The 18,483-nt window shown below is 51.0% G+C and overlaps 3 protein-coding genes across 14 annotated transcripts in view; 1 reads left to right on the top strand and 2 right to left on the bottom strand.

Annotated features, from left to right (window-relative positions):
• Positions 1-1,009: 1,009 nt before the first annotated feature.
• SLC22A7 (solute carrier family 22 member 7) lies at positions 1,010-7,344 on the top strand. 3 transcript variants are annotated; one of them, XM_014837411.3, is made up of 10 exons: positions 1,011-1,505; positions 2,148-2,251; positions 2,384-2,538; positions 2,659-2,827; positions 3,588-3,711; positions 4,020-4,129; positions 4,634-4,848; positions 5,033-5,141; positions 5,890-6,096; positions 6,521-7,344. In XM_014837411.3, exons 1-10 carry the CDS (start codon positions 1,113-1,115, stop codon positions 6,693-6,695), a joined length of 1,761 nt encoding a protein of 586 aa, XP_014692897.3. In that variant the 5' UTR covers positions 1,011-1,112; the 3' UTR covers positions 6,696-7,344. The 3 variants fall into 3 exon arrangements, with proteins under 3 accessions (XP_070371013.1, XP_014692897.3, XP_070371012.1); XM_070514911.1 differs by having other exon boundaries at positions 1,011-1,529; XM_070514912.1 differs by lacking the exon at positions 5,890-6,096 and having other exon boundaries at positions 1,010-1,529; positions 6,521-6,840.
• On the bottom strand, positions 7,279-16,673 carry CRIP3 (cysteine rich protein 3). Of its 9 annotated transcripts, none has more exons than XM_014837414.3 (8): positions 10,075-10,219; positions 9,718-9,812; positions 9,278-9,335; positions 9,050-9,181; positions 8,231-8,302; positions 8,012-8,106; positions 7,855-7,912; positions 7,279-7,680 (listed from the first exon to the last, which is right to left on the bottom strand). In XM_014837414.3, the coding sequence occupies exons 1-8, from the start codon at positions 10,115-10,117 to the stop codon at positions 7,619-7,621; spliced, it is 615 nt and encodes a 204-aa protein (XP_014692900.1). In that variant the 5' UTR covers positions 10,118-10,219; the 3' UTR covers positions 7,279-7,618. The 9 variants fall into 9 exon arrangements, with proteins under 9 accessions (XP_014692900.1, XP_070371017.1, XP_070371015.1 ...); XM_070514914.1 differs by lacking the exon at positions 10,075-10,219 and adding an exon at positions 16,537-16,673 and having other exon boundaries at positions 7,281-7,680; XM_014837413.3 differs by having other exon boundaries at positions 7,281-7,680; positions 9,718-10,086.
• The window catches only part of ZNF318 (zinc finger protein 318), a 42,759-nt gene continuing 40,920 nt past the window's right edge, over positions 16,645-18,483 (bottom strand). The window contains exons 9-11 of one of the 2 annotated variants that reach the window (XR_011504965.1): positions 17,172-17,289; positions 16,898-16,935; positions 16,645-16,782 (exon numbers count right to left, since the gene is read on the bottom strand). The gene's annotated coding sequence lies outside the window, so the exon portion shown is untranslated. The remainder of the gene's footprint in view (positions 16,783-16,897; positions 16,936-17,171; positions 17,290-18,483) is intronic. The other variant, XR_011504966.1, reaches the window with a different exon arrangement.

Raw genomic sequence — 18,483 nt, 5'->3', positions numbered from 1 at the left:
CCCTGGGTGCCCCAGCTAGACATGCCCTTCCTTCCACCACTTCCTTCTCTGTTCAAAACAAAAGCTAGATTAAATTAGTTGTTTTTAAAACTATTTTTTTAGTCTGGGCCCTTTAGATGCCTATTTGCTTAGAAATCGGGAGCCCTTGGAACACAATTTGGCAACCTCCCAGCTCCGCCACCCGAGCGTTTGCAGAATCAGATCAGAATAAACTTGACATTGCTGGCTTCCACTGTGCTTTGGCTGCACGGGCCATGAATGAGAATGGAGTGGGGAAGGTCAAACAAATCCTGAGTCTTAGGCATTGTAGGTACCTAAAGCAGGAATTGGCAAACCCCTTCCTTCCCCAGTCCCCACCAGGGGTAATCTGTGAAGCTCCTGAAAACAGGGGCAGGGTGCAGGCAGGAGGGACTTTGCGAATGGGAAGGTCCCTGAGTGCACAAGTGGGAGGGTGATGGGTCTGGGATCCCTCGATTGGCCAGGCTGCCCAGTGCGGATCCAGGTGTGTCTCAGGCCAGGAAATAAGCTCCAGGTGGGGGCCTAGGGTTACAGGGAGGCCTCGTGGCTCAGTAGAAAGAACCCTTCACCTGGTGAGGGCCTGGCCCTCAGTCTTGAATTCTGGGCTGCCGGCCAGGCTGTGGCTGCAAATAGGCTGACCTAGGACTTCACAGGACAAAGGGCATCCAAGGGGAGCTGGCACCAGGCCCTGGGTATTCCACCTCTTAGGAACCCTTGGAGGTCTGCTGATCAAAAGGCTAGGACTCACCTCCTTCACACCCAGCTACCCCACATGGCAGCCTGAGGCTACCCGACTTGGTCCCTGAGCACATGATGTAAGTCCCAGAATGACAGAGTCAGTGACCTTTGAATGGATGGCAGCCCCTCCCCCCAGGTACTGGGCCAGACAGACAGGGATCTCTGGAGACCTGGGTAGCTGGGGATGGCCCAGTCCTGGGCCAGCCCCTGAGGGCTGGATTCTGGCTGTAGGCTCTCCACTCATCAGTCTATCCACTCCCACCTCCAGAGTCCAAGGGTCCAAGCGGTGGGTGGGCTGAGCTGTGCTGGGCACTACAGAGGGAGTCCGTGCTGGGGACCTTTGGTGGGTGGGCAGCATGGGATTCGAGGAGCTGCTAGAAGAGGTGGGCGGCTTTGGGCCCTTCCAGCTGCGGAATGTGGCACTGCTGGCCCTACCCCGCATGCTGCTGCCCCTGCACTTCCTCCTGCCCATCTTCCTGGCTGCTGTGCCTGCCCACCGCTGTGCCCTGCCTGGCGCCCCTGCCAACTTCAGCCACCAGGACTTGTGGCTGGAGGCTCACCTGCCCCGGGAACCTGATGGCACACTCAGCTCCTGCCTCCGCTTCACCCACCCCCAGGCCCTCCCCAACACCACGTTGGAGGGAGAGGGGCAGAGCGCTGGGGAGCTGGAGGGTGAGCCCTCCACAGTGCCCTGCCCTCAGGGCTGGGAGTACGACCGCTCAGAGTTCTCCTCCACCATTGCAACAGAGGTACCCTGGGAGGTTGGGGGACACGTAAGTGGGACAGGCCTGCCACTGCCTTGGGTGGTTACTATGTGGGCACTAGACATGTTACTTTAACTCTTAGAGTCTCGGTTTACCCATCTGTAGATGGAGTCTATGAATTTAGAGCACTGAGCTTAGCTCCTGGCTTTAAGTAAGGATTCCATTCAGGGAGCTGCCACCATCAATTGGGAGGTGATTACGGCGGGGGAGGGCTAAGGTGGCTCCAGGGATTTGGGGCAGAGAGAAAAGAAGGGTATTTCTGCAGTAAGAGGTGGAGAAACGATAAAGGCCTCCTTCTCTTCCTCCTTCTTTTCGGCTGAGATCGGGGATTTCCATAATCCATCTGGAGGTGAGTGCAGGTGGGGGCAGAGTATCTGGGGAGGATCAGGACCCCTGTTGTCACAGTCAACATCTTCTATGGGAAGAAGCTGAGGCTGCAGCTTGACGAGGGGCAAAGTCCCCCCCGCCCCAGGCTGGGGTGAATAGTTGGGGGTTTATTGTCTGACATAGAAGTACCAGGATGGCACAGTTGACCTCAGGAGGCCCCAGGGCCTGGAGAGGAGGGGTTGCTGCCAGCTGGAGAGGGGCCTGTGCCCATGGGAGGCCCCTCCCTGCCTGTCCTTGCAGTGGGACCTGGTGTGTGAGCAGAAAGGCCTGAACAGAGCCGCTTCCACCTTCTTCTTCGCTGGTGTGCTGGTGGGGGCCGTGGCCTTCGGATACCTGTCCGACAGGTGGGGTGAGGTGGGGGGCCAATAAGGGAGTGAGGTGGGGAATCCTCTCCAACTAGCTGGGGTATGGGCCTAGTCTACCTGTCTTGGGATCTCCCCTCTACAGGGAGCTGACCTTGCATGACCCCTCTGCAGGTTTGGGAGGCGCCGTCTGCTGCTGGTGGCCTATGTGAGTGTCCTGGTGCTGGGCCTGGCATCTGCAGCCTCGGTCAGCTACATCATGTTTGCCATCACCCGCACCCTCACTGGTGTAGCCTTGGCTGGCTTCACTATCATCGTGATGCCACTTGGTGAGGCAGGCGGATGGGCGGAGCCTAGAGGATGGAGGGAGGCTGTTGTCAAGGGTGAGGCTAAACCCATCTGGCCCTTGCTAACTGTCTTCCTCTCTCTGGCCTCTGCCCTGGGCCCAGAGTTGGAGTGGCTGGACGTCAGACACCGCACTGTGGCAGGTGTCCTGAGCAGCACCTTCTGGACAGGGGGCATGATGCTGCTAGCACTGGTCGGGTACCTGATACGGGACTGGCGATGGCTTCTGCTGGCTGTCACCCTGCCTTGTGCCCTAGGCATCATCAGCCTCTGGTGAGGCCCGTGGGCAGCTGCGGAGTGGGAGATACAGCAAGCCAGAGACAGAATTAATCAGAGGCTGAGATTTAAAGACAGAGAGACTGAGAGACAAAGAGAAAGAGAAACAGTCAATGACCAAGAGATGGCAAGAGACAGAGAGAGAAAGATAGAGACAGAGATCAATACAAAAAAGATGGCGCTGGACACGAGAAGTAGAGAAACAGAGAACAAAATACAGAGAGACAGAGATGGAGAGACAGAGCCAAGCACAAACTGAGGCCTACACCCTGGAGGGGTGGGGACAGGGGCAGGGCCCCACGGGGTAGGAGTCCAAGCAGAGAATGGGAGGCCAGGCAGGGTGGGCATTTCACTGCTTCCCCAAAATGAACTGGCTTTGGATCATCCCTCTGGGTATGTCTGTATGTCTGTCCCTCCTCATCCTATGCCTTCCTGTCACCTGTGGGGGAAGTGGGGGACTGGTGCTGGGGACTGAAGTCTTACAGGTGAGACCAATTCAGCTGAGCAGAGAAGGGACTCCTAGGCTGTGGGAGCCTAGGCCTGGGCAAGGAAGTGTGGGAAGAGGTGGCTTTTAAATTGGGCCTTAAAAGATGAATGAAAGTTCATCAGGTGAGGAGGGCTTAGGAAGGAGAAGACATTCTAGGCTGAGGGGACTGCAAGAGCAAGAGCCTGGAGGTTGACAGCCTGTGCTGTGCCCAGGAAGGAGATGTGGCTTAGGGTGCTGACTCTGACTGAAGGACCTCCTGCTGTCCCCCAGGTGGGTGCCTGAGTCTGCACGCTGGCTTCTGACCCAAGGCCGTGTGGCGGAGGCCCACGTGTACCTGGTCCGATGTGCCAGGCTCAATGGGCGGCCCCTGAGTGAGGACGGCCTGAGCCAGGAGGTGAGGGTGAATGTGTGCATGTGTGCATGTGTGTGTGTGGCCTGTGTCAAGTGTCCCCTTCCTGGGCCCACTGTGTGTGCAGGAAAAGCTCCCGGCCCCCAGTGGAGGGTTCCAAACTCTTCAGGATGTCCTACTTGGCTCTGGTGGGGTGCACCTTTGACTCAGGGCCCACCCTACTCAAGCTCCCATGTGCATCCCCACCCCCGCTACTGCAGAAGGGAGGAATAAAGACCCAGAGAAAGCAATGTGCCTTTGCTAAGGCCTCACAGGCAACACCAATGTCACAAACTCTCTTCCTCCTTGACCAGGCCCTGAGCAAAGTGGCCGCTGGGGAGCGGGGGGTCCGAAGACCCTCGTACCTAGACCTGTTCCGGACACCACGGCTCCGATACATCTCACTGTGCTGCATGGTGATGTGGTGAGGAGGGGGTTGGCCTGGGCCTGGCCGGGTGAGGGTGGGCAGAGGGAGGGGCAGACTCCAGGACCATGCTGCGTGTGAGAGGATGAGGGACAGTGACTGTAACTGTGGAGGGCCAAGGATCAGCCTCTGGGGAGATGGGGCTCTGGAAGGTCAGCGGATGGAGCAGGCATCAGAGACGCGTGGGTTAGAATTCAGGCTCTGCCACTTCCTTAGTGTGAGACGTTGGCCAGGGCACTTAACACTGAGCCTCAGTGCCCCTTCTGTAAAGCGGAACGCTGCTAGTTCCTCTCTCACAGGGTTGCTGTGAAGATTAGGTAAAGGCGTTCTGGCCACTGGCACGAGCTGCACATGCGCAGGGGACGATGGGGACAGGGAAGGTCGTGGGCAGCGGGCTCTGAAGCGGGGGGAGGTGGTCCGTCTAAAAGGCCAAGGCTCCCTGAGAAGAGAGGACGAGGAGGGGTGGGAAGGAGAGCCCCTGAGTGGCATCGTGATCCCCCTCAGGTTTGGAGTGAACTTCTCCTATTACGGCCTGAGCCTGGATGTGTCCGGGCTGGGGCTGAACGTGTACCACACGCAGTTGCTGTTCGGAGTCGTGGAGCTGCCCGCCAAGCTGCTAGTCTACGTGTTGGTGCGCCACGTGGGACGCCGCCTCACGCAGGCCGGGATGCTGCTGGGCTCCGCGCTCGCCTTGGGCCTCGGACTGCTCGTGTCCTCGGGTGAGCCCCGGAGGCCCCGCCCACTCCACGAGGCCCCGCCTCCTGGCCAAGAGCCCCGCCCTCTCCCGGAAGCCCCTACTCGGGGGCCAGCTAAGTTCTGCCCTCTCCGGAGGCTCCACCTTCTATCCCGGGAGCCCGCCCTCTCCTCCGGGGCTGCTGACTGCTTCAACCCCTTTTTCTCCAGAGGTGGGGTCCTGGGGCGTCGCCCTGGCGGTGATGGGGAAAGGTTTTTCTGAAGGTGCCTTCACCACTGCCTACCTGTTCACGTCGGAGTTGTACCCTACTGTGCTCAGGTGAGGGGAGCCTGGGTCTCAGGCAACCCACCTTGGGGGAGCGCTTGTTAGTCACATCTCTCACCAACACCCCCACATACACAGGCTGCACCCGAGTCCCTCTCACCCGTTCCTTGCGCCGCACCCGGAATACAGAGCTAATCAGCTGTCTGTGTTTACCTAAGTCTGGGAGAAGGCGGGGCATTTTATATTTGCTTACTAAGTGACCCTGAACGAGGTCAGACAACCTTTCTGGGCCTCCTGTAAAAGAAAACAGTCACAAAAAGCCACATCTGCCCATCTCATCCCATTCGCCACCGCCCAGGCAGAGCTGCCCTTTGGGGTCGTCTCTGAAAATAAGGCCCGGGACCCTTTCAGCTAGCTGTTGGCAGGTGGGGAGGAGACTTTTAGGCAGCTGGGTATGTTAGAAAGCCTTGAGCCTCCTCTAAAAACACGCTAGGGGCTGTATGAGCTGCTGACCCTCTTCCTTCCACACTGCTCTGTCCCCTTTCTGGTGACTTTTCTTTTCCTTCAGTGGTAGTTAACTGGTACTCTATCAGATTGGGGGTCCCATCCTCTGGTGGGTGCTGGCTCGGGGGCCCCTGGCCTGCAGTGGATGGGAAACCCCATGAAAGAAGTCCCAGCTTTCTTGGCCATCTGGGGAGAAGGGGGTACCAGAGTCGGCCAGCCCAGGAGGGGAACCCTGTGAGGCAGGACCCCAGGTAGTTGTGAGCACCAACCCTCTCCCCCATCCTCTCTCTCTGAACAGACAGACAGGGTTGGGGCTGACTGCACTGGTGGGCCGGCTGGGGGGCTCTCTGGCCCCACTGGCAGCCTTGCTGGACGAAGTATGGCTGCCACTGCCCAAGCTTGCTTATGGGGGCATCGCCCTGCTGGCTGCCTGCACTGCCCTCTTGCTGCCAGAGACAAGGCAGGCACAGCTGCCAGAGACCATCCAGGACGTGGAGAGGAAGAGGTGTGTGCACAGGACTGTGTCTGTGTCAGTATGAGCACATGCATGTGGGTATGGGTGCTCAGATACCTGACACATTAGGTAGGATTCAGAGAGGAAGAAATGTCTGTGTGTGTATCTGGTCCATGTAAGCAAGTGTGCATGACCAGAGGTATGTAAACTGCATGTATAAAAGTGTACATGAGCCCGTGAGTGTGTGCGTGTACACAGGTGCCCAAGACTGTCCAGGAGAAGGTGGACGTATGCACACTCAGGTATGCTTCCACATCAGGGATGTGCACAGGCATGCATGGGAGTCACTTGTGGGAGTGCACATGTTTGCATACCAGGAGTTGGGGAGACCTCTAGGCCAGCCCTGATATGGCAGGCTGGGGTGGTAGGCTCAGGGGCTAAAGCCCACCATTGCTCATGACTCCTTCCTCCCCAGTGCCGTCCAGCCTTCAGGAGGAAGAGATGTCCAGGAAACAGGTCCAGGACTGAGTGCTCTCAGGGGCAGGCCCTCCACAGAAGTTCTGCAGCAGGGGCTGGGAGAGCAGAAGGGCAGGCCTGCCCAGAGCTGGAGTTGCCACCAGTGCCGCCTCTCTGTGCTCATCCAGCCTTGACTATTTGGCCTCTAGCAAGAGGGTGACTTCCCAGGATGCAGTGGGCTGCTGGAGAATTCTGGCACCCCTCTCATGGCTGGGGGCATTCTGTAAATAAAGGTGCCCCTTGGGTTGGGGCAGCAGTGAGGAGCTGTGGGATGAGCCCTTGATGGGAAGCCACTGAGTTTGGTCCTGGGTTCTGATCCTAGCTTTCCCACTGATTTGCTGTGTAACCTTGGGCATGTGGCTTTCCCTTTCTGGGTCTCAGTCTGTTCATCTCTCAAATGGATAACGAAGCCTCTTAGCAGACCTCACCACACGATCTATCTGTTGTTATGCTCAAATGAGATGCTAAATAAGGTGCTTCTTCTAGACATGGTGCTAAAGAAGAGACTCTTCTCTGATGACTTCTGGTACCAACAGGGCTGGTGGGCATGCTGTCTACTGTGTGGTGCTGGGGGCTGGCCAGGGCCAGGGGACCAGGAGAACAGAGCTCTTTGTTCCATGGCTGGCCCTCCTACCTCCCAGGCACTTTGCAGGATAATGCATTCCCCACCCCCACACTCCCCACCCCCAACATACTGTTTAGGCCTCATGCCCAAAGAAGAGTTGAAGGCATGGAAGCCAACATTTTATTGAAGAAGCCAGAATAAACACAAGTTTTATGAGTACCTTGAAGTTAGAGAATTTGCTGGGGAAAGGGACTGGGAAGGCCAGGAGGCCACCCTTCAAAATGGGGTCGGCTATGTCCCCTGACCAGATAGAAATGGGAAAGGGAGGAGTCGAGAAAGTCTAGACTCCCTGCTCTACGATGGAACCCAGGCCCAGGCCACCAGAACCCCACCTTCCCCCACCCCCATGGGACCGGAGAATTCTGTAGCTCTCATTGGACCATGGAGGGGAGGGTGGGAGGCCTGAGTTGGGGGACATCTCCTGTGAGCATCTCATTTGGATTTTATCTCCACGGGATCATAGATGTAGCAGCCCACATCACCAATGTTCACACCTGGGGGAGAGAACCCTGTCACCAAGGGCCTGGCGGCTGGGGGGTGCTGGGATGAGGGCTGGAGGGAATTGGGAGGGGCCTGGGCTGTGTCTGACCACAGGGGAAGTTGTCCACACATCCCCACAGACCCACACGCCGTACTTTAGGCCCAGTGTCTGGGGTGGGGCTGCCCACCTTTGGGGCCAAACAGGTAGCCGTAGCAGGGGATGTGGCAGTAGGGGACGCCATCATGCTGGGACACAGAGAGAAAGAGAACTGTCTCAGCTCGGCTCTCTTCCCATCTCCAGCCTCCCTCCTCCCAACATAACCACCCATGCCTGCCACAGCTCACCTCTGCATGACTCCCAGCAGTCAGGGTCTTCCGGCAGCGCTGGCACCTCAGACAGGGTCGGTGCCAATTTCTGCCCAAAGACATCACCTTCTCGGCTGGTGGTGGAGAAAGGTGGTAGTTCTGGGGGCAGGGCAGGGAGACCCCCCTGCCTTATACCACCTCCCTGCCTGATGCCCATCCTGTGCCCCCCCCCACTCCAGGCTTTCTGTTGTCACTTACCAAAATAGACAGGTTCCTCACAGCCAGGGCACAGTGAGGTCTCCCCAGTGAAGGTCTTCATGTGGGGAGGGCCTTTAAGGGGAAGAGGCCCTGGCTAGGGCTGAAGTGTGGACCAGGCCTAAGCAGAGCCCACCGGCACCGGCCTGCATAGGGCACTGTCCTCTTCCAAAAGCCATGTTCATCCCCATCCCAAAGCCTCTCACTCAGGTGGCCTTGAGTCTGCCTTCCTGGGGCAGAGCTCAGTCCCCTCTGACCCTACCTCCTGCTCTATCTGTAGGAGGGACCACCCGCTTCCTTGCCCACCAGCCCGACCCCGTCAGCAACTCAATCCTCAGGAAACCTGAGCTGATATAGGAGCTGGCTGGGGCAGGGGTATCAGGTGTTGGGGAGCATGGTGTCATTGCCCACTCCAGGGGATGGGAGGGAGGAACAGGGAGTGGGGGGAAGTGGAGGAATGTGAGGGACTGGCCCCATCTCAATGACCCCTCACTTGTAGGTCATTCCTTCCATGGCCCTGGCCTGGTAGAGGCCTGAGTTCTAGGCTAGCTTTGCCTCTGACTAGCTGCATGACAGCACAAAGTCACTTGCCCTAGCTGGGCCTCAGTTTCCACACCTGTAAAATGGGGGTGATAATACCATCAGCAGCTGACATGAGGGAACATAAAAAAAGGAGCCAAGGATGAGAGAAAACTTTGCCATGAACAAAATTGTATGAATGTGAAGCGGAAGACTGGGTGGGAGACTACCACCTGGTCCCACCCGCTGTTCCATCTGGGAAAGGGTCAGGAGGAGGAGTAGCTGGGGCCCAGCCACACTTACTTTTCTTGCCCTGGGGGAGGCCAGTCCTGGGCCTCGGGGGGCTGAAGCTGCTGGGGCTGAGAGGAGTGGTGCTGGCAGGGGTGGGTGTGGGGGAGTTGTAGAGGTAGGAGCCCACACCGCCAATGTTCACCCCTGCAGAGAGAAGAGGGGAGGTCAGGCTTGAGCCTTCCTCTCCCAGCCACAGAGAGGGTTCTCCTGCCCCTTTGTCCCTCCCAGGCTGGTACTTACCCCTGGGTCCGAAGAGAGTCCCATAACATGGCTTGTGGCAATACGGCCTCCCATTGTGCTAGGCACAAGCAAAGGGAAGGGGGTTGCCCAGGGCCAAGGAGGGCCTCTCCTGTGTCCCACAGGCCTTTCCCCAAGATGGGCTGCTGGGTGTGTCCGTCCGCTGTCCTGTGCTGGTTGGGCTGGGAGAGGTGGAGGGGTGGGCTAGCATGCTGGAATTGCCAGTGTGGGCAGGGAGAAAGGGCAAGAGCAGGTGGGGGAGCAGTGCTGCTGTCCTCCCTGCCCCCCCAAAAGGCATGGGGTCCACTGGCACAACTCAGGCTCAGTGGTCTTGGAAGTTGGCTGCTGAGGTTGCCTTTGGTGGGCATCCAGGGCTGAAACTGGGGGCTGGTGCCTGGGGGACAGTGACAGACACAGGGCTGTGTGCCCTGGCCAGGCCTCACCTCTGCGTGCCCTCCTGGGGACAGGACGCTGTGGCAGCGCTCACATTTCAGGCAGAAGCGGTGCCAGTTCTTGCCCAGGGAGCTCACTTTCTCTGCTGTGGGGGACAGGAGGAACCGGGCTGCGGGGAGCCACGCGCAGCAGCGGGCGCCCTCCTTTTCCCCCTCAGCCCCTCCCGCCCTGCTTCCTAGAGACGATGGGGAGTGTCTCCGGGAGGCCAGCTCCATCCCGCTCGAGTGCCAAGCGCCCCACAGGTGGAAAACGGTCTGGGACCACACCGTCGCCAGTTCCTGCGTCCTCACGGAACCCGGCGGTTCACACTCGCCCCATCTTCTCCCCCTCCTCAGCCGGGGCCTCACCGAAGAACACGGGCTGCTGGCAACGCGGGCAGGTCCAGCTCATGGCTCCGCTCAGGGCCACCGGCGCCGCACACAGGAGGCACAGCTGGCACAGCTGCCGGGGCACCGTTCCCGCCCCTCCGCTGGCTCCGCCCACGGCTCAGCTTCCAGTCTCACCGGGCTGAAGCCGCTGCTCCTCGGCGCCCATTGGCCGCCAGAAATTTAGAACCAATCCACCCGGGGGACGCAGGGGACTTCGCAGTTACTTCCAAACACTAAAAGCCTCTGACCGTTGGGGAGGAGAGAGGGTCCTGAAACCGCATTGGGAGGGGAAGGGAGCGTTGAAGACGCCTGGAAGGGTGGTACTAGTTTCTGGCTTGGTACGGCGAGGAAAAATGTCCAGAGTGTCGACGCCATGAAAACTATTATTTCCCCAAAGCGAGGAGTTAGGCATTCTTTGAAATCATTTAATTCCACTTTAGCAGTTAAGACAACGGAATCTGGAGCCCACCTCGGCTACTTTTTGGCTTTAGGCAAATTACTTAACCTCCCCCTGCCTCCGTTTTTCATCTGTACACTGAGTATGATGATGATAAGTCTCCACCTCATAGAATTATTGTGAGAATTAGATGATACATGCAAATTGCCCAAACAGTGCTCGGCACATAAATGCTGTAAAAGCGATAGCTATCATTATGATGAATCTCACAATGAACTCAAGACTCTTAGTTTGAAGCCTCAAAATGTGGTCTGCATACAATGGTTTCCTCATAAAATTATAATACTTATTAAATTTAAAAGTATAATTTAGACGCCATTTACATATTCCTAATTTAGTTTAAGATGTTTTAATATTTGTTAAAAGTAGCTTAGCAGTGCTTCAAAGGACACTTCAAGAAATTTAAACCCACAGACTAGGAGAAAATATTTGCAAACATTTATCTGATAAGGGTCTAGTAACCAGAATATATAAAGGACTCTTACAACTCAACAATAAAAAGACAACCCAATTAAAAAATGGGCAAAGAATTTGAATAGACATTTTTCCAAAGAAGAGAGAGAAACGGCCATCAAGCATGAAACATTACTCATTAGGGAAATGAAAATCAGGACCATGATGAGATGCCATTTTACTGTAATACTGCCATTTTACTGGCGGTAATAAAAAAGATGAGTAACAACAAGTGTCAGTGAGGATGTGGCAAAATTGGATCCCTCATACAAAACTGGATCTCGTTGATGAGAATGTATAGTACAGCCCTTTGAAAAGCAATCTGGAAATTCTTCAAAGGTTAAACCTTTGACCCAGAGTTACCATATGACCCAGCCATTGCACTCCTCAGTACATACCAAAGAGAAATGAAATCATATGTCCACACAAAACCTTGAATACATGAAGGTTCATAGTACTGCTATTCACAATAGCCAAAAGGTGGAATCAACCCAAAGTCAATCAACTGATAAAAGGATAAACAAAATGTGGTATATCTATGACAGAATATTATTCAACCTATCATAAAAAGGAATGAAGTACTGATGCATAATACAACATGGATAAACCATGAAAACATTAAGTGAAAGAAGCCAGACACAAAATACCACATATTGTATGATTCCATTTATATGAAATGTGCAGAATAGGGAAATCCATAAAGACGGAAAGTAGATTAGTGGTTACCAGGAGTTTGGGGGAGGAGCAATTGGGAGTATCTGCTAATGGGTACAAGGTCTCTTTATGGGGAGATGAAAGTGATTTGGAATCAGTGGTGATGGTTGCACAACCTTATGAACATACTAAAAATCAATGAACTGTACATCCTAAAATGGTGAATTTTATGGTATATGAATAATGTCTCAATAATAGTACTGCCTGAAGGGAACTACTTTTTTTTAAAAAGGTAGCTCAGCAAGTGAGGGGGAGGAGACATTGCTGATTGCCTCGTGCCAGTGCCCCAGCAGAGGAGACAATCCCCCGATGAAGTATTGTGGTGAAATGAAGAGTTTTCTGGAGTAAGTTCCTCTGTTTTGTCAAGTCAGTTCAGAAAGGGCTGGAGTGGGTCTGTGTGCTGAACATCACTGGGCTGCAGTGCTGTGCTCTGCTGAGTGAAAGGAGTCCTATTTGTGTCTTGGGAGTTCAAGACCCTCTCTGGACTTCAGTCCCCTCAACAGGGTGATGGGGATGGGACTGGTGTCTATGAACTTCCACTCAACACTCCTGTTTCCTCACTTGTCTCCATCAATACTTTTTGCTTACCAACACTTGTTTTATCTTCCTTGTTGACTTCTTAAGATGGAAGGCTTGCACACTGTGAAACAAACTTTTCTACACTTTCTCACTTTTTTTTTTTCCTGAGGAAGATTCACCCTAAGCTAACATCTGTTGCCAATCTTCCTCATTTTTTTGCTTGAGGACGATTAGCCCTGAGATAACATCCATGCCAATCTTCCTCTGTTTTGTATGTGGATTGCTGTCACGGCATGGCTGACGAGTGGTGTAGGTCCACGCCTGGGATCCAAACCTGTGAACTTGGGCTGCCAAAGTGGCGAACACAGAACTTTAACCAATATTCTTTGGGGCCAGTCCCTCATCATTTGTTCCCGTTTTGGGGAATATTTCAAGATCCGTAGTTTTATAACTGTTTCTTGAAGGGCTTCTTTAACAAACTTGAAAAATATTAATTTTAGTCTCCACTGATATTTAACTCTTGTGTTCCTGCCTCTCTCATTTGTTTCTTCTTGAAGAAGGCAGCTCCAGGTTCACTGCCTTCTCCTCTCTTATGACTCTCATGGAGAAGGTCCCACTTCAGGAGGCTGCAAGGACTTCATTGTTGTTATTCTTGGACATGCTGCCTCCTTTAGGAAGGCTGGCTTCATCTGCCCAAGGATCTCTCCTCAGAATTCCCAGGGCACATCAAATAGTCCTTTTCCAAGGCTTCCTAGCGCTTTCTCCATTGGATCACATTGTACTCCTCAACTCAGCCTCTTAGATGGGTCATCTTTACCTTAGCATCCAGCACAGGGCCCACCATGAAGAAACAAGCATCAAAGTGTGAGTAGCACGCTGCTTTCACACAACTTGCAATGATTCAGTGGGGCAAACGCTTTACTGTCCCGTCTTCTGTGGCCTTCCTGTATTGTATGGCCATGACAAAGACAGTATGCCTCATCTCTTCTATTTCAGTGCTTAGGAAAGACTAGCTGAGGCTCCTCCTTTCCCAATATTTGCCATCCATTTGCAGGTACAGCAAATTACATATTCCACTCTTCTTCCTTGCTTGGTTTCCATTATTCTGACTCTAAAAGGGGCTTTGCAAAGAATGCTAAGAGGGAAAATTAACATTTCTTGTAGGAATTCATCTGCAGTTGCTGACAGTGGCTGTTTTAAATACTTTGTGTGACTAAAGTCCCTAAAATGATATTTTAACAAATACCACCAATGGATAAGTCCAGTTGAGTGTAGGTATTATCAATTGTCAGGGTGCAGTTTGTGTCATCTCTTATGAGGCAAACCTTTCTTTCATAAAGATGACAATTCTCTTGGTGCCCTCCCCACCCCGCCTGCTTTTTCCTGCACAGACCTCTGTCACAGTATCTGTAATGCTGTGTTACACTTCACTTGTGTGACTTTCTTCAATTGACAGGATTGATTGAAACTGACTTATCTGTGTATCTACAGCACCAAGTATAGTGTGGGTGCTCACTAAATGTTACTAATATTATTATTAAAATCTCCTACTAACACATTTTTTTTTAAGGATTGGCACCTGAGTTAATATCTGTTGCCAATTGTCTTTTTCTTCTTCTTCTTCTCCCCAAAGACCCCCAGTACATAGTTGTATTTTCTAGTTGTAGGTCTTTCTGGTTGTGCTATGTGGGACGCCGTCTCAGCGTGGCCTGATGAGTGGTGCCACGTCCACGCCCAGGATCCAAACCTGCGAAACCGTGGTCCACCAAAGTGGAGCACATGAACTTAACCACTTGGCCATGGGGCCGGCCCCCCACTAACACTTTTTACTTCATGTTTTTAAGCTCAATTGTTAGGTACATATAGGCTTTAGGATTGTGTTTTCTTGATGAAGTGACCTCTTATTGTTGTTGTTAGGCTGAAGAAACAAGGTTTTCAACTCTAGATGAGTGGTGGTATAGATCATGACCTCAAACACCTGGAGGAATGTCACATGGAAGAGGCATCGGGACACTACTGAGACCCCTGGATAGAGGTCACAGGGAAGCATATTTGATTCAGTCCAAGGGAAGAACCTTCTAACAGAGCCCGAACATGGAGTGGCTGCTTCAGACAGTACTGAGCTTCCTCTCTCTGGATGTTATGAGTAACTCTGGATAACAAACCAACTGATCATCAGTGTTGCAGAAGGGACTCAAGCCTCACATACAGACAGACCTTTAAGATTTCTCTACAATTTGATGATATATGATTCTGTGATTCCATTCCCAAAGAGGAGTTTGAAATCTGTGTCAGTAACAGAGTATTGCTAACATAGTGACAGTGACCACCTATGGAGTGCCAGTCATAGGCACTGTACTTGTTATTTCTGACCCTACAACAACCTGTTGAGGAGTGTAAATGTTACATTATCAACTGTACAGAAAAGAAAGTGGTGTGGAGAGGTTGAGAAACGTGTTCAAAATAATATAGACCCAAGCATTCTGCCGCTCAAGCTCATGCTCTTTCCAATTCTATGGTCGTAAGCATGGTTTCTGCTCAGCTGCCTGTGTGTTTCAGTCTGAAAGGTTATTACACAGCACCTCTGTACCTGAAGACAAGAGGGTCTATCCAGGAAAATAATGGATTGAGATGCAAGAGGCAGGGAAATGTCATTAAATCTTTTCCATAGCTTCTCAGTGCCCTAAAGATAAAATTTTTAACTTGGCTCTAGGACCTTCCATCTTTCCAGTCTTCTAGCTGTTTCTCCTGTTGCATCAACCCCTCCAACCAAACTAATGAGCTTGTTAAACCTGACAAACTCTTTCCTGCCTCAGGGCCTTTGCAAATGCTCTCTCTTTTCTTTTCTTTTTTTTTTTTTTAACTTTTTTTATTTTTTGAGGAAGACTGGCCCTGAGCTAACATCCATGCCCATCTTCCTCTACTTTATACGTGGGATGCCTACCACTGCATGGCTTTTGCCAAGCGGTGCCATGTCTGCACCCGAGATCCGAGCCAGCAAACCCTGGGCTGCCGAGAAGCAGAACGTGCGAACTTAACCGCTGCGCCACTGGGCCAGCCCCACTCTCTCTTTTCTGGGAACTTGCTTCCCTAATATCTTCACCTCACTAATCCATGCCTAACCTCAGCTCCCTCTCACCTCCTCAATGCCAGGCTATTGATCCCAGGTACTCTCTCCTATCACATCCTGTGCTGGAGGATAGAGGGGGTACAATCCATGACAGCTGTGTTTTCCTTGTCTGGGTGCTCAACCAAATGAGGGAAAACAGGCAAACAGAGACCCACCATAAAGGTTAGATTTGTAGCTTAGTAGGAGAGTAAAATAGGTCTGCCCACTCCCCCACCCTAATGTAGGCTTTGTCTACCTCATTAGTCGGTGAGCTCCTTGAGGGCAGGCACCAGGACTGCTCTGCCAAGCACCGTGTATGCTTCCAATGCCTTGTTCAATCTCTGGCACAGAGTGCTCAATAAATATTTGTTGGTGAGTGAATGTTAAATGTTATATACAAGTCTCCCTCAAGTGTGAGTAGATGAGTGCTAGTGGGAGAGATGTAGGATTAGGAGGGGACTGGAAGGGGGTGACAGTTTTGTTACAACAAAAGCCCTGGAGCAAGGGAAGCTCAGCTGTCCAGAAATAAGGACTCAGGAATTTGTTTCTTAATATACAAGAGAATAAGTGTGTAATGTGCAAAACAGAATATGACTTAAACTGATCCTGATTATAAATACTAAGTAACTGATAAAGTAAAAAAGAACTGAAAATCTGCTTTGGCAGCAAACCAATCCCACTAATTATAGTCATTCACAAGAACTTGCTAATTAAGCTTAATTAGCATGTAGCACAATTACAGTATGTCTATCATTAAATATATGGCAAATGAGAGAATGTGGGAAAGTGTTATGTAAACTGTAAAGCACCTTACAAATATGGCTGCTGTTATATGTCAGGTTAACACTACAGTGAGTTTTGATTACAACTATAAACTCCACTCATTTTCTATCTTTGCAGACTTGTTCAAGTGCATGGCCATATGCTTGTGACTTTTAAGGCACTATCAAAAACTGTTCCTAGATGAGTCTTTGGAAAGGTTTCACTCAGTTCTGGTATGTTAATGAAAAATCAGTCTTACCTCTTTATCATTGTTTCTTAACCTTTATTAGCCATAACCCTTGTGTTTTCTCAAGCTTTACTTTTTGTGGTTTATATTACTAAAAAACCCCCAAAAGTAAAAATAGAACATACACACAAAATAAAAACAGACTGAAATGCATTCTTAAAAACACACTAATCTTCTCACCTGTAGAGAACTGCTGCTGTGTAATCACACATTATTTATGGCTCTTGCAAGAGTCTATTTGGTTTTTTCCCTTGTTTTCCAGCATCAACTCGCCATCACATGAACCTGGTGAGAGCACTCTGTATATGGCTGCTTGGGGCTATTGAGTGGGCTACCATTTTGTGATTCAGTGGTATCGGCTGGACTAATTCAGAGTCAAGACTGCCGGAGGAGACCCCCTGACCCTTCGCCATGGCTGCCTTCAACCTATGAGAAATCAACAACAGCTTTAAATGATGGTTTTCCTTGCAAAGATGGATTTGACTTCTCCAGTATCACTTGGAAATGCGTATTTCATCTTAAAATATATAAAAGTAACTACCTCAAGATAATCTGCAGCATGAAAAATGTATCCATAAGCTGGAAATTGAGAAGAAAAAGAGAGGAGTGAAACTTGGTGGGCAGCTTGCTTGTAAATCTGATAGCTGGTGACAATGTTCCCTGGTGAAAACTACCAGTAACTTCCTCATCTTCTTACTAAGGTCTGGGGGGTAATTTTTTACAATATATGAGAATAGTCCTTCCAGGTCATAAGACTATGTTAATGAGACTAAAACAGCTTAATCTTATGAATTCAGATAAATGCAAATACTTACCTTCCTATAGAAGAGTCTTTCAGTTCCTCTATGAAGCTCAAGGTCACAGAATCAGGAGTCAAGTTCCAGCCTCTTTCCAACTCCAAAATGACTGGCCTTTCTCTCTTCTTCCTCCAAGCTTTTGGAACAGACAGAGCTATAAAATCTTTATTTCTAATCTCTTACTAGCCCCCTACCACCAAAAAAGGGGCAGGAAAAAAAGCAGTATCTTAGTAGGGACAAGAACTTGAGCATCCATTTCTTGATAAAAAACCACAAAGAAAGCCTAAAAATAAAACAGGCACTGAACCTTTGCAGCTCTATAGGGGACATTTTATTTTCTACTTAGAAGCATTTCCTTTGGAGAACCTCATCTCCCCCCATTCCATATTAATTCAACTTAGTCCTGATTGTTCATTATGGTCGTATGACCAGGGCCTGGTCTGAGTACCTCATCTACCTGGCAACAGTAATTGTTCAGGGATATAAATGTGGCCCAAGTCACACTAATCAACATCCTCCCTGAGACTTTTTGGTGTTATAAGGAAAGATACACTCTCATTTTCTAGATAGAAGCCTATAAGGACCACGGCAGCTTGCGGCTGCAGGGGCTATGTTGCCCCTGAGTGGAGAGAAAATAAGGCCAAGTAGAGCCGAGGGAATGGGTAAGACAGAGTCCTAATGACATCTTTACTTCCTGGATCTAACTCTGCCCCAGTTTCCCAGTTATCAAGCTATAAGTTACCCGCCCCCATTCATTTTTTCTTAAGCTTGTTTGAGTTAGGTTTCTGTGTTACTTACAACCAAGAGAGTCCTGATTAATACAAAATGCACCTTTATACAGGTAGAAGAGCATCTTCTTGTATTTAAGAATTACATCATGTTGTGTAAAGTTCTGACACTGCAGATAGCTTTATATACATATTATCTTTTTTTTAAAGTTTGGCACCTGAGCTAACATCTGTTGCCAATCTTCTTTTTTTTTCCTTCTTCTTCTTCTCCCCAGAGCCCCCCAGTACATAGTTATATATTCTAGTTGTGAGTGCCTCTGATTGTGCTATGTAGGACGCCGCCTCAGCATGACTTGATGAGTAGTGCCATGTCCGTGCCCAGGATCTGAACTGGTGAAACCCTGGGCCTACAAAGTGGAACACGTGAACTTAACCACTTGGCCAGGGGGCTGGCCCCTATACATATTTTCTTAATGCATGATTTTCAGGATAACCTTGTAAGAAAAAAGGTTAGAAAATAATATATAAGAAATGGATCTTAGACAAGTAATCCAAATAAAAAATGGGCAAAGGATTTGGATAGTTTTCCACAGAAGATATGC

This window comes from Equus asinus, chromosome 8 (assembly GCF_041296235.1).
Source record: "Equus asinus isolate D_3611 breed Donkey chromosome 8, EquAss-T2T_v2, whole genome shotgun sequence".
Lineage (NCBI taxonomy): Eukaryota > Metazoa > Chordata > Mammalia > Perissodactyla > Equidae > Equus > Equus asinus.
Note: the sequence above shows the minus strand (reverse complement) of the source record. Positions and strands in the feature narration are given on the sequence as shown.

Excerpts from the sequence above, each read along its gene's own strand:
- SLC22A7 (XM_070514911.1), top strand. The coding sequence starts at position 1,113 with ATGGGATTCGAGGAGCTGCTAGAAGAGGTGGGCGGCTTTGGGCCCTTC. Across the intron at positions 2,252-2,383 it reads TTCGGATACCTGTCCGACAG|GTTTGGGAGGCGCCGTCTGC; the intron begins GTGGGGTGAGGT and ends ACCCCTCTGCAG. Across the intron at positions 4,130-4,633 it reads CTGTGCTGCATGGTGATGTG|GTTTGGAGTGAACTTCTCCT; the intron begins GTGAGGAGGGGG and ends GATCCCCCTCAG.
- CRIP3 (XM_014837413.3), bottom strand. The coding sequence starts at position 9,942 with ATGGAGCTGGCCTCCCGGAGACACTCCCCATCGTCTCTAGGAAGCAGG. Across the intron at positions 8,303-9,049 it reads CCTCCCCCAGGGCAAGAAAA|GCCCTCCCCACATGAAGACC; the intron begins GTAAGTGTGGCT and ends TTCCCCTTAAAG. Across the intron at positions 7,913-8,011 it reads CTGCTGGGAGTCATGCAGAG|CATGATGGCGTCCCCTACTG; the intron begins GTGAGCTGTGGC and ends TCTGTGTCCCAG.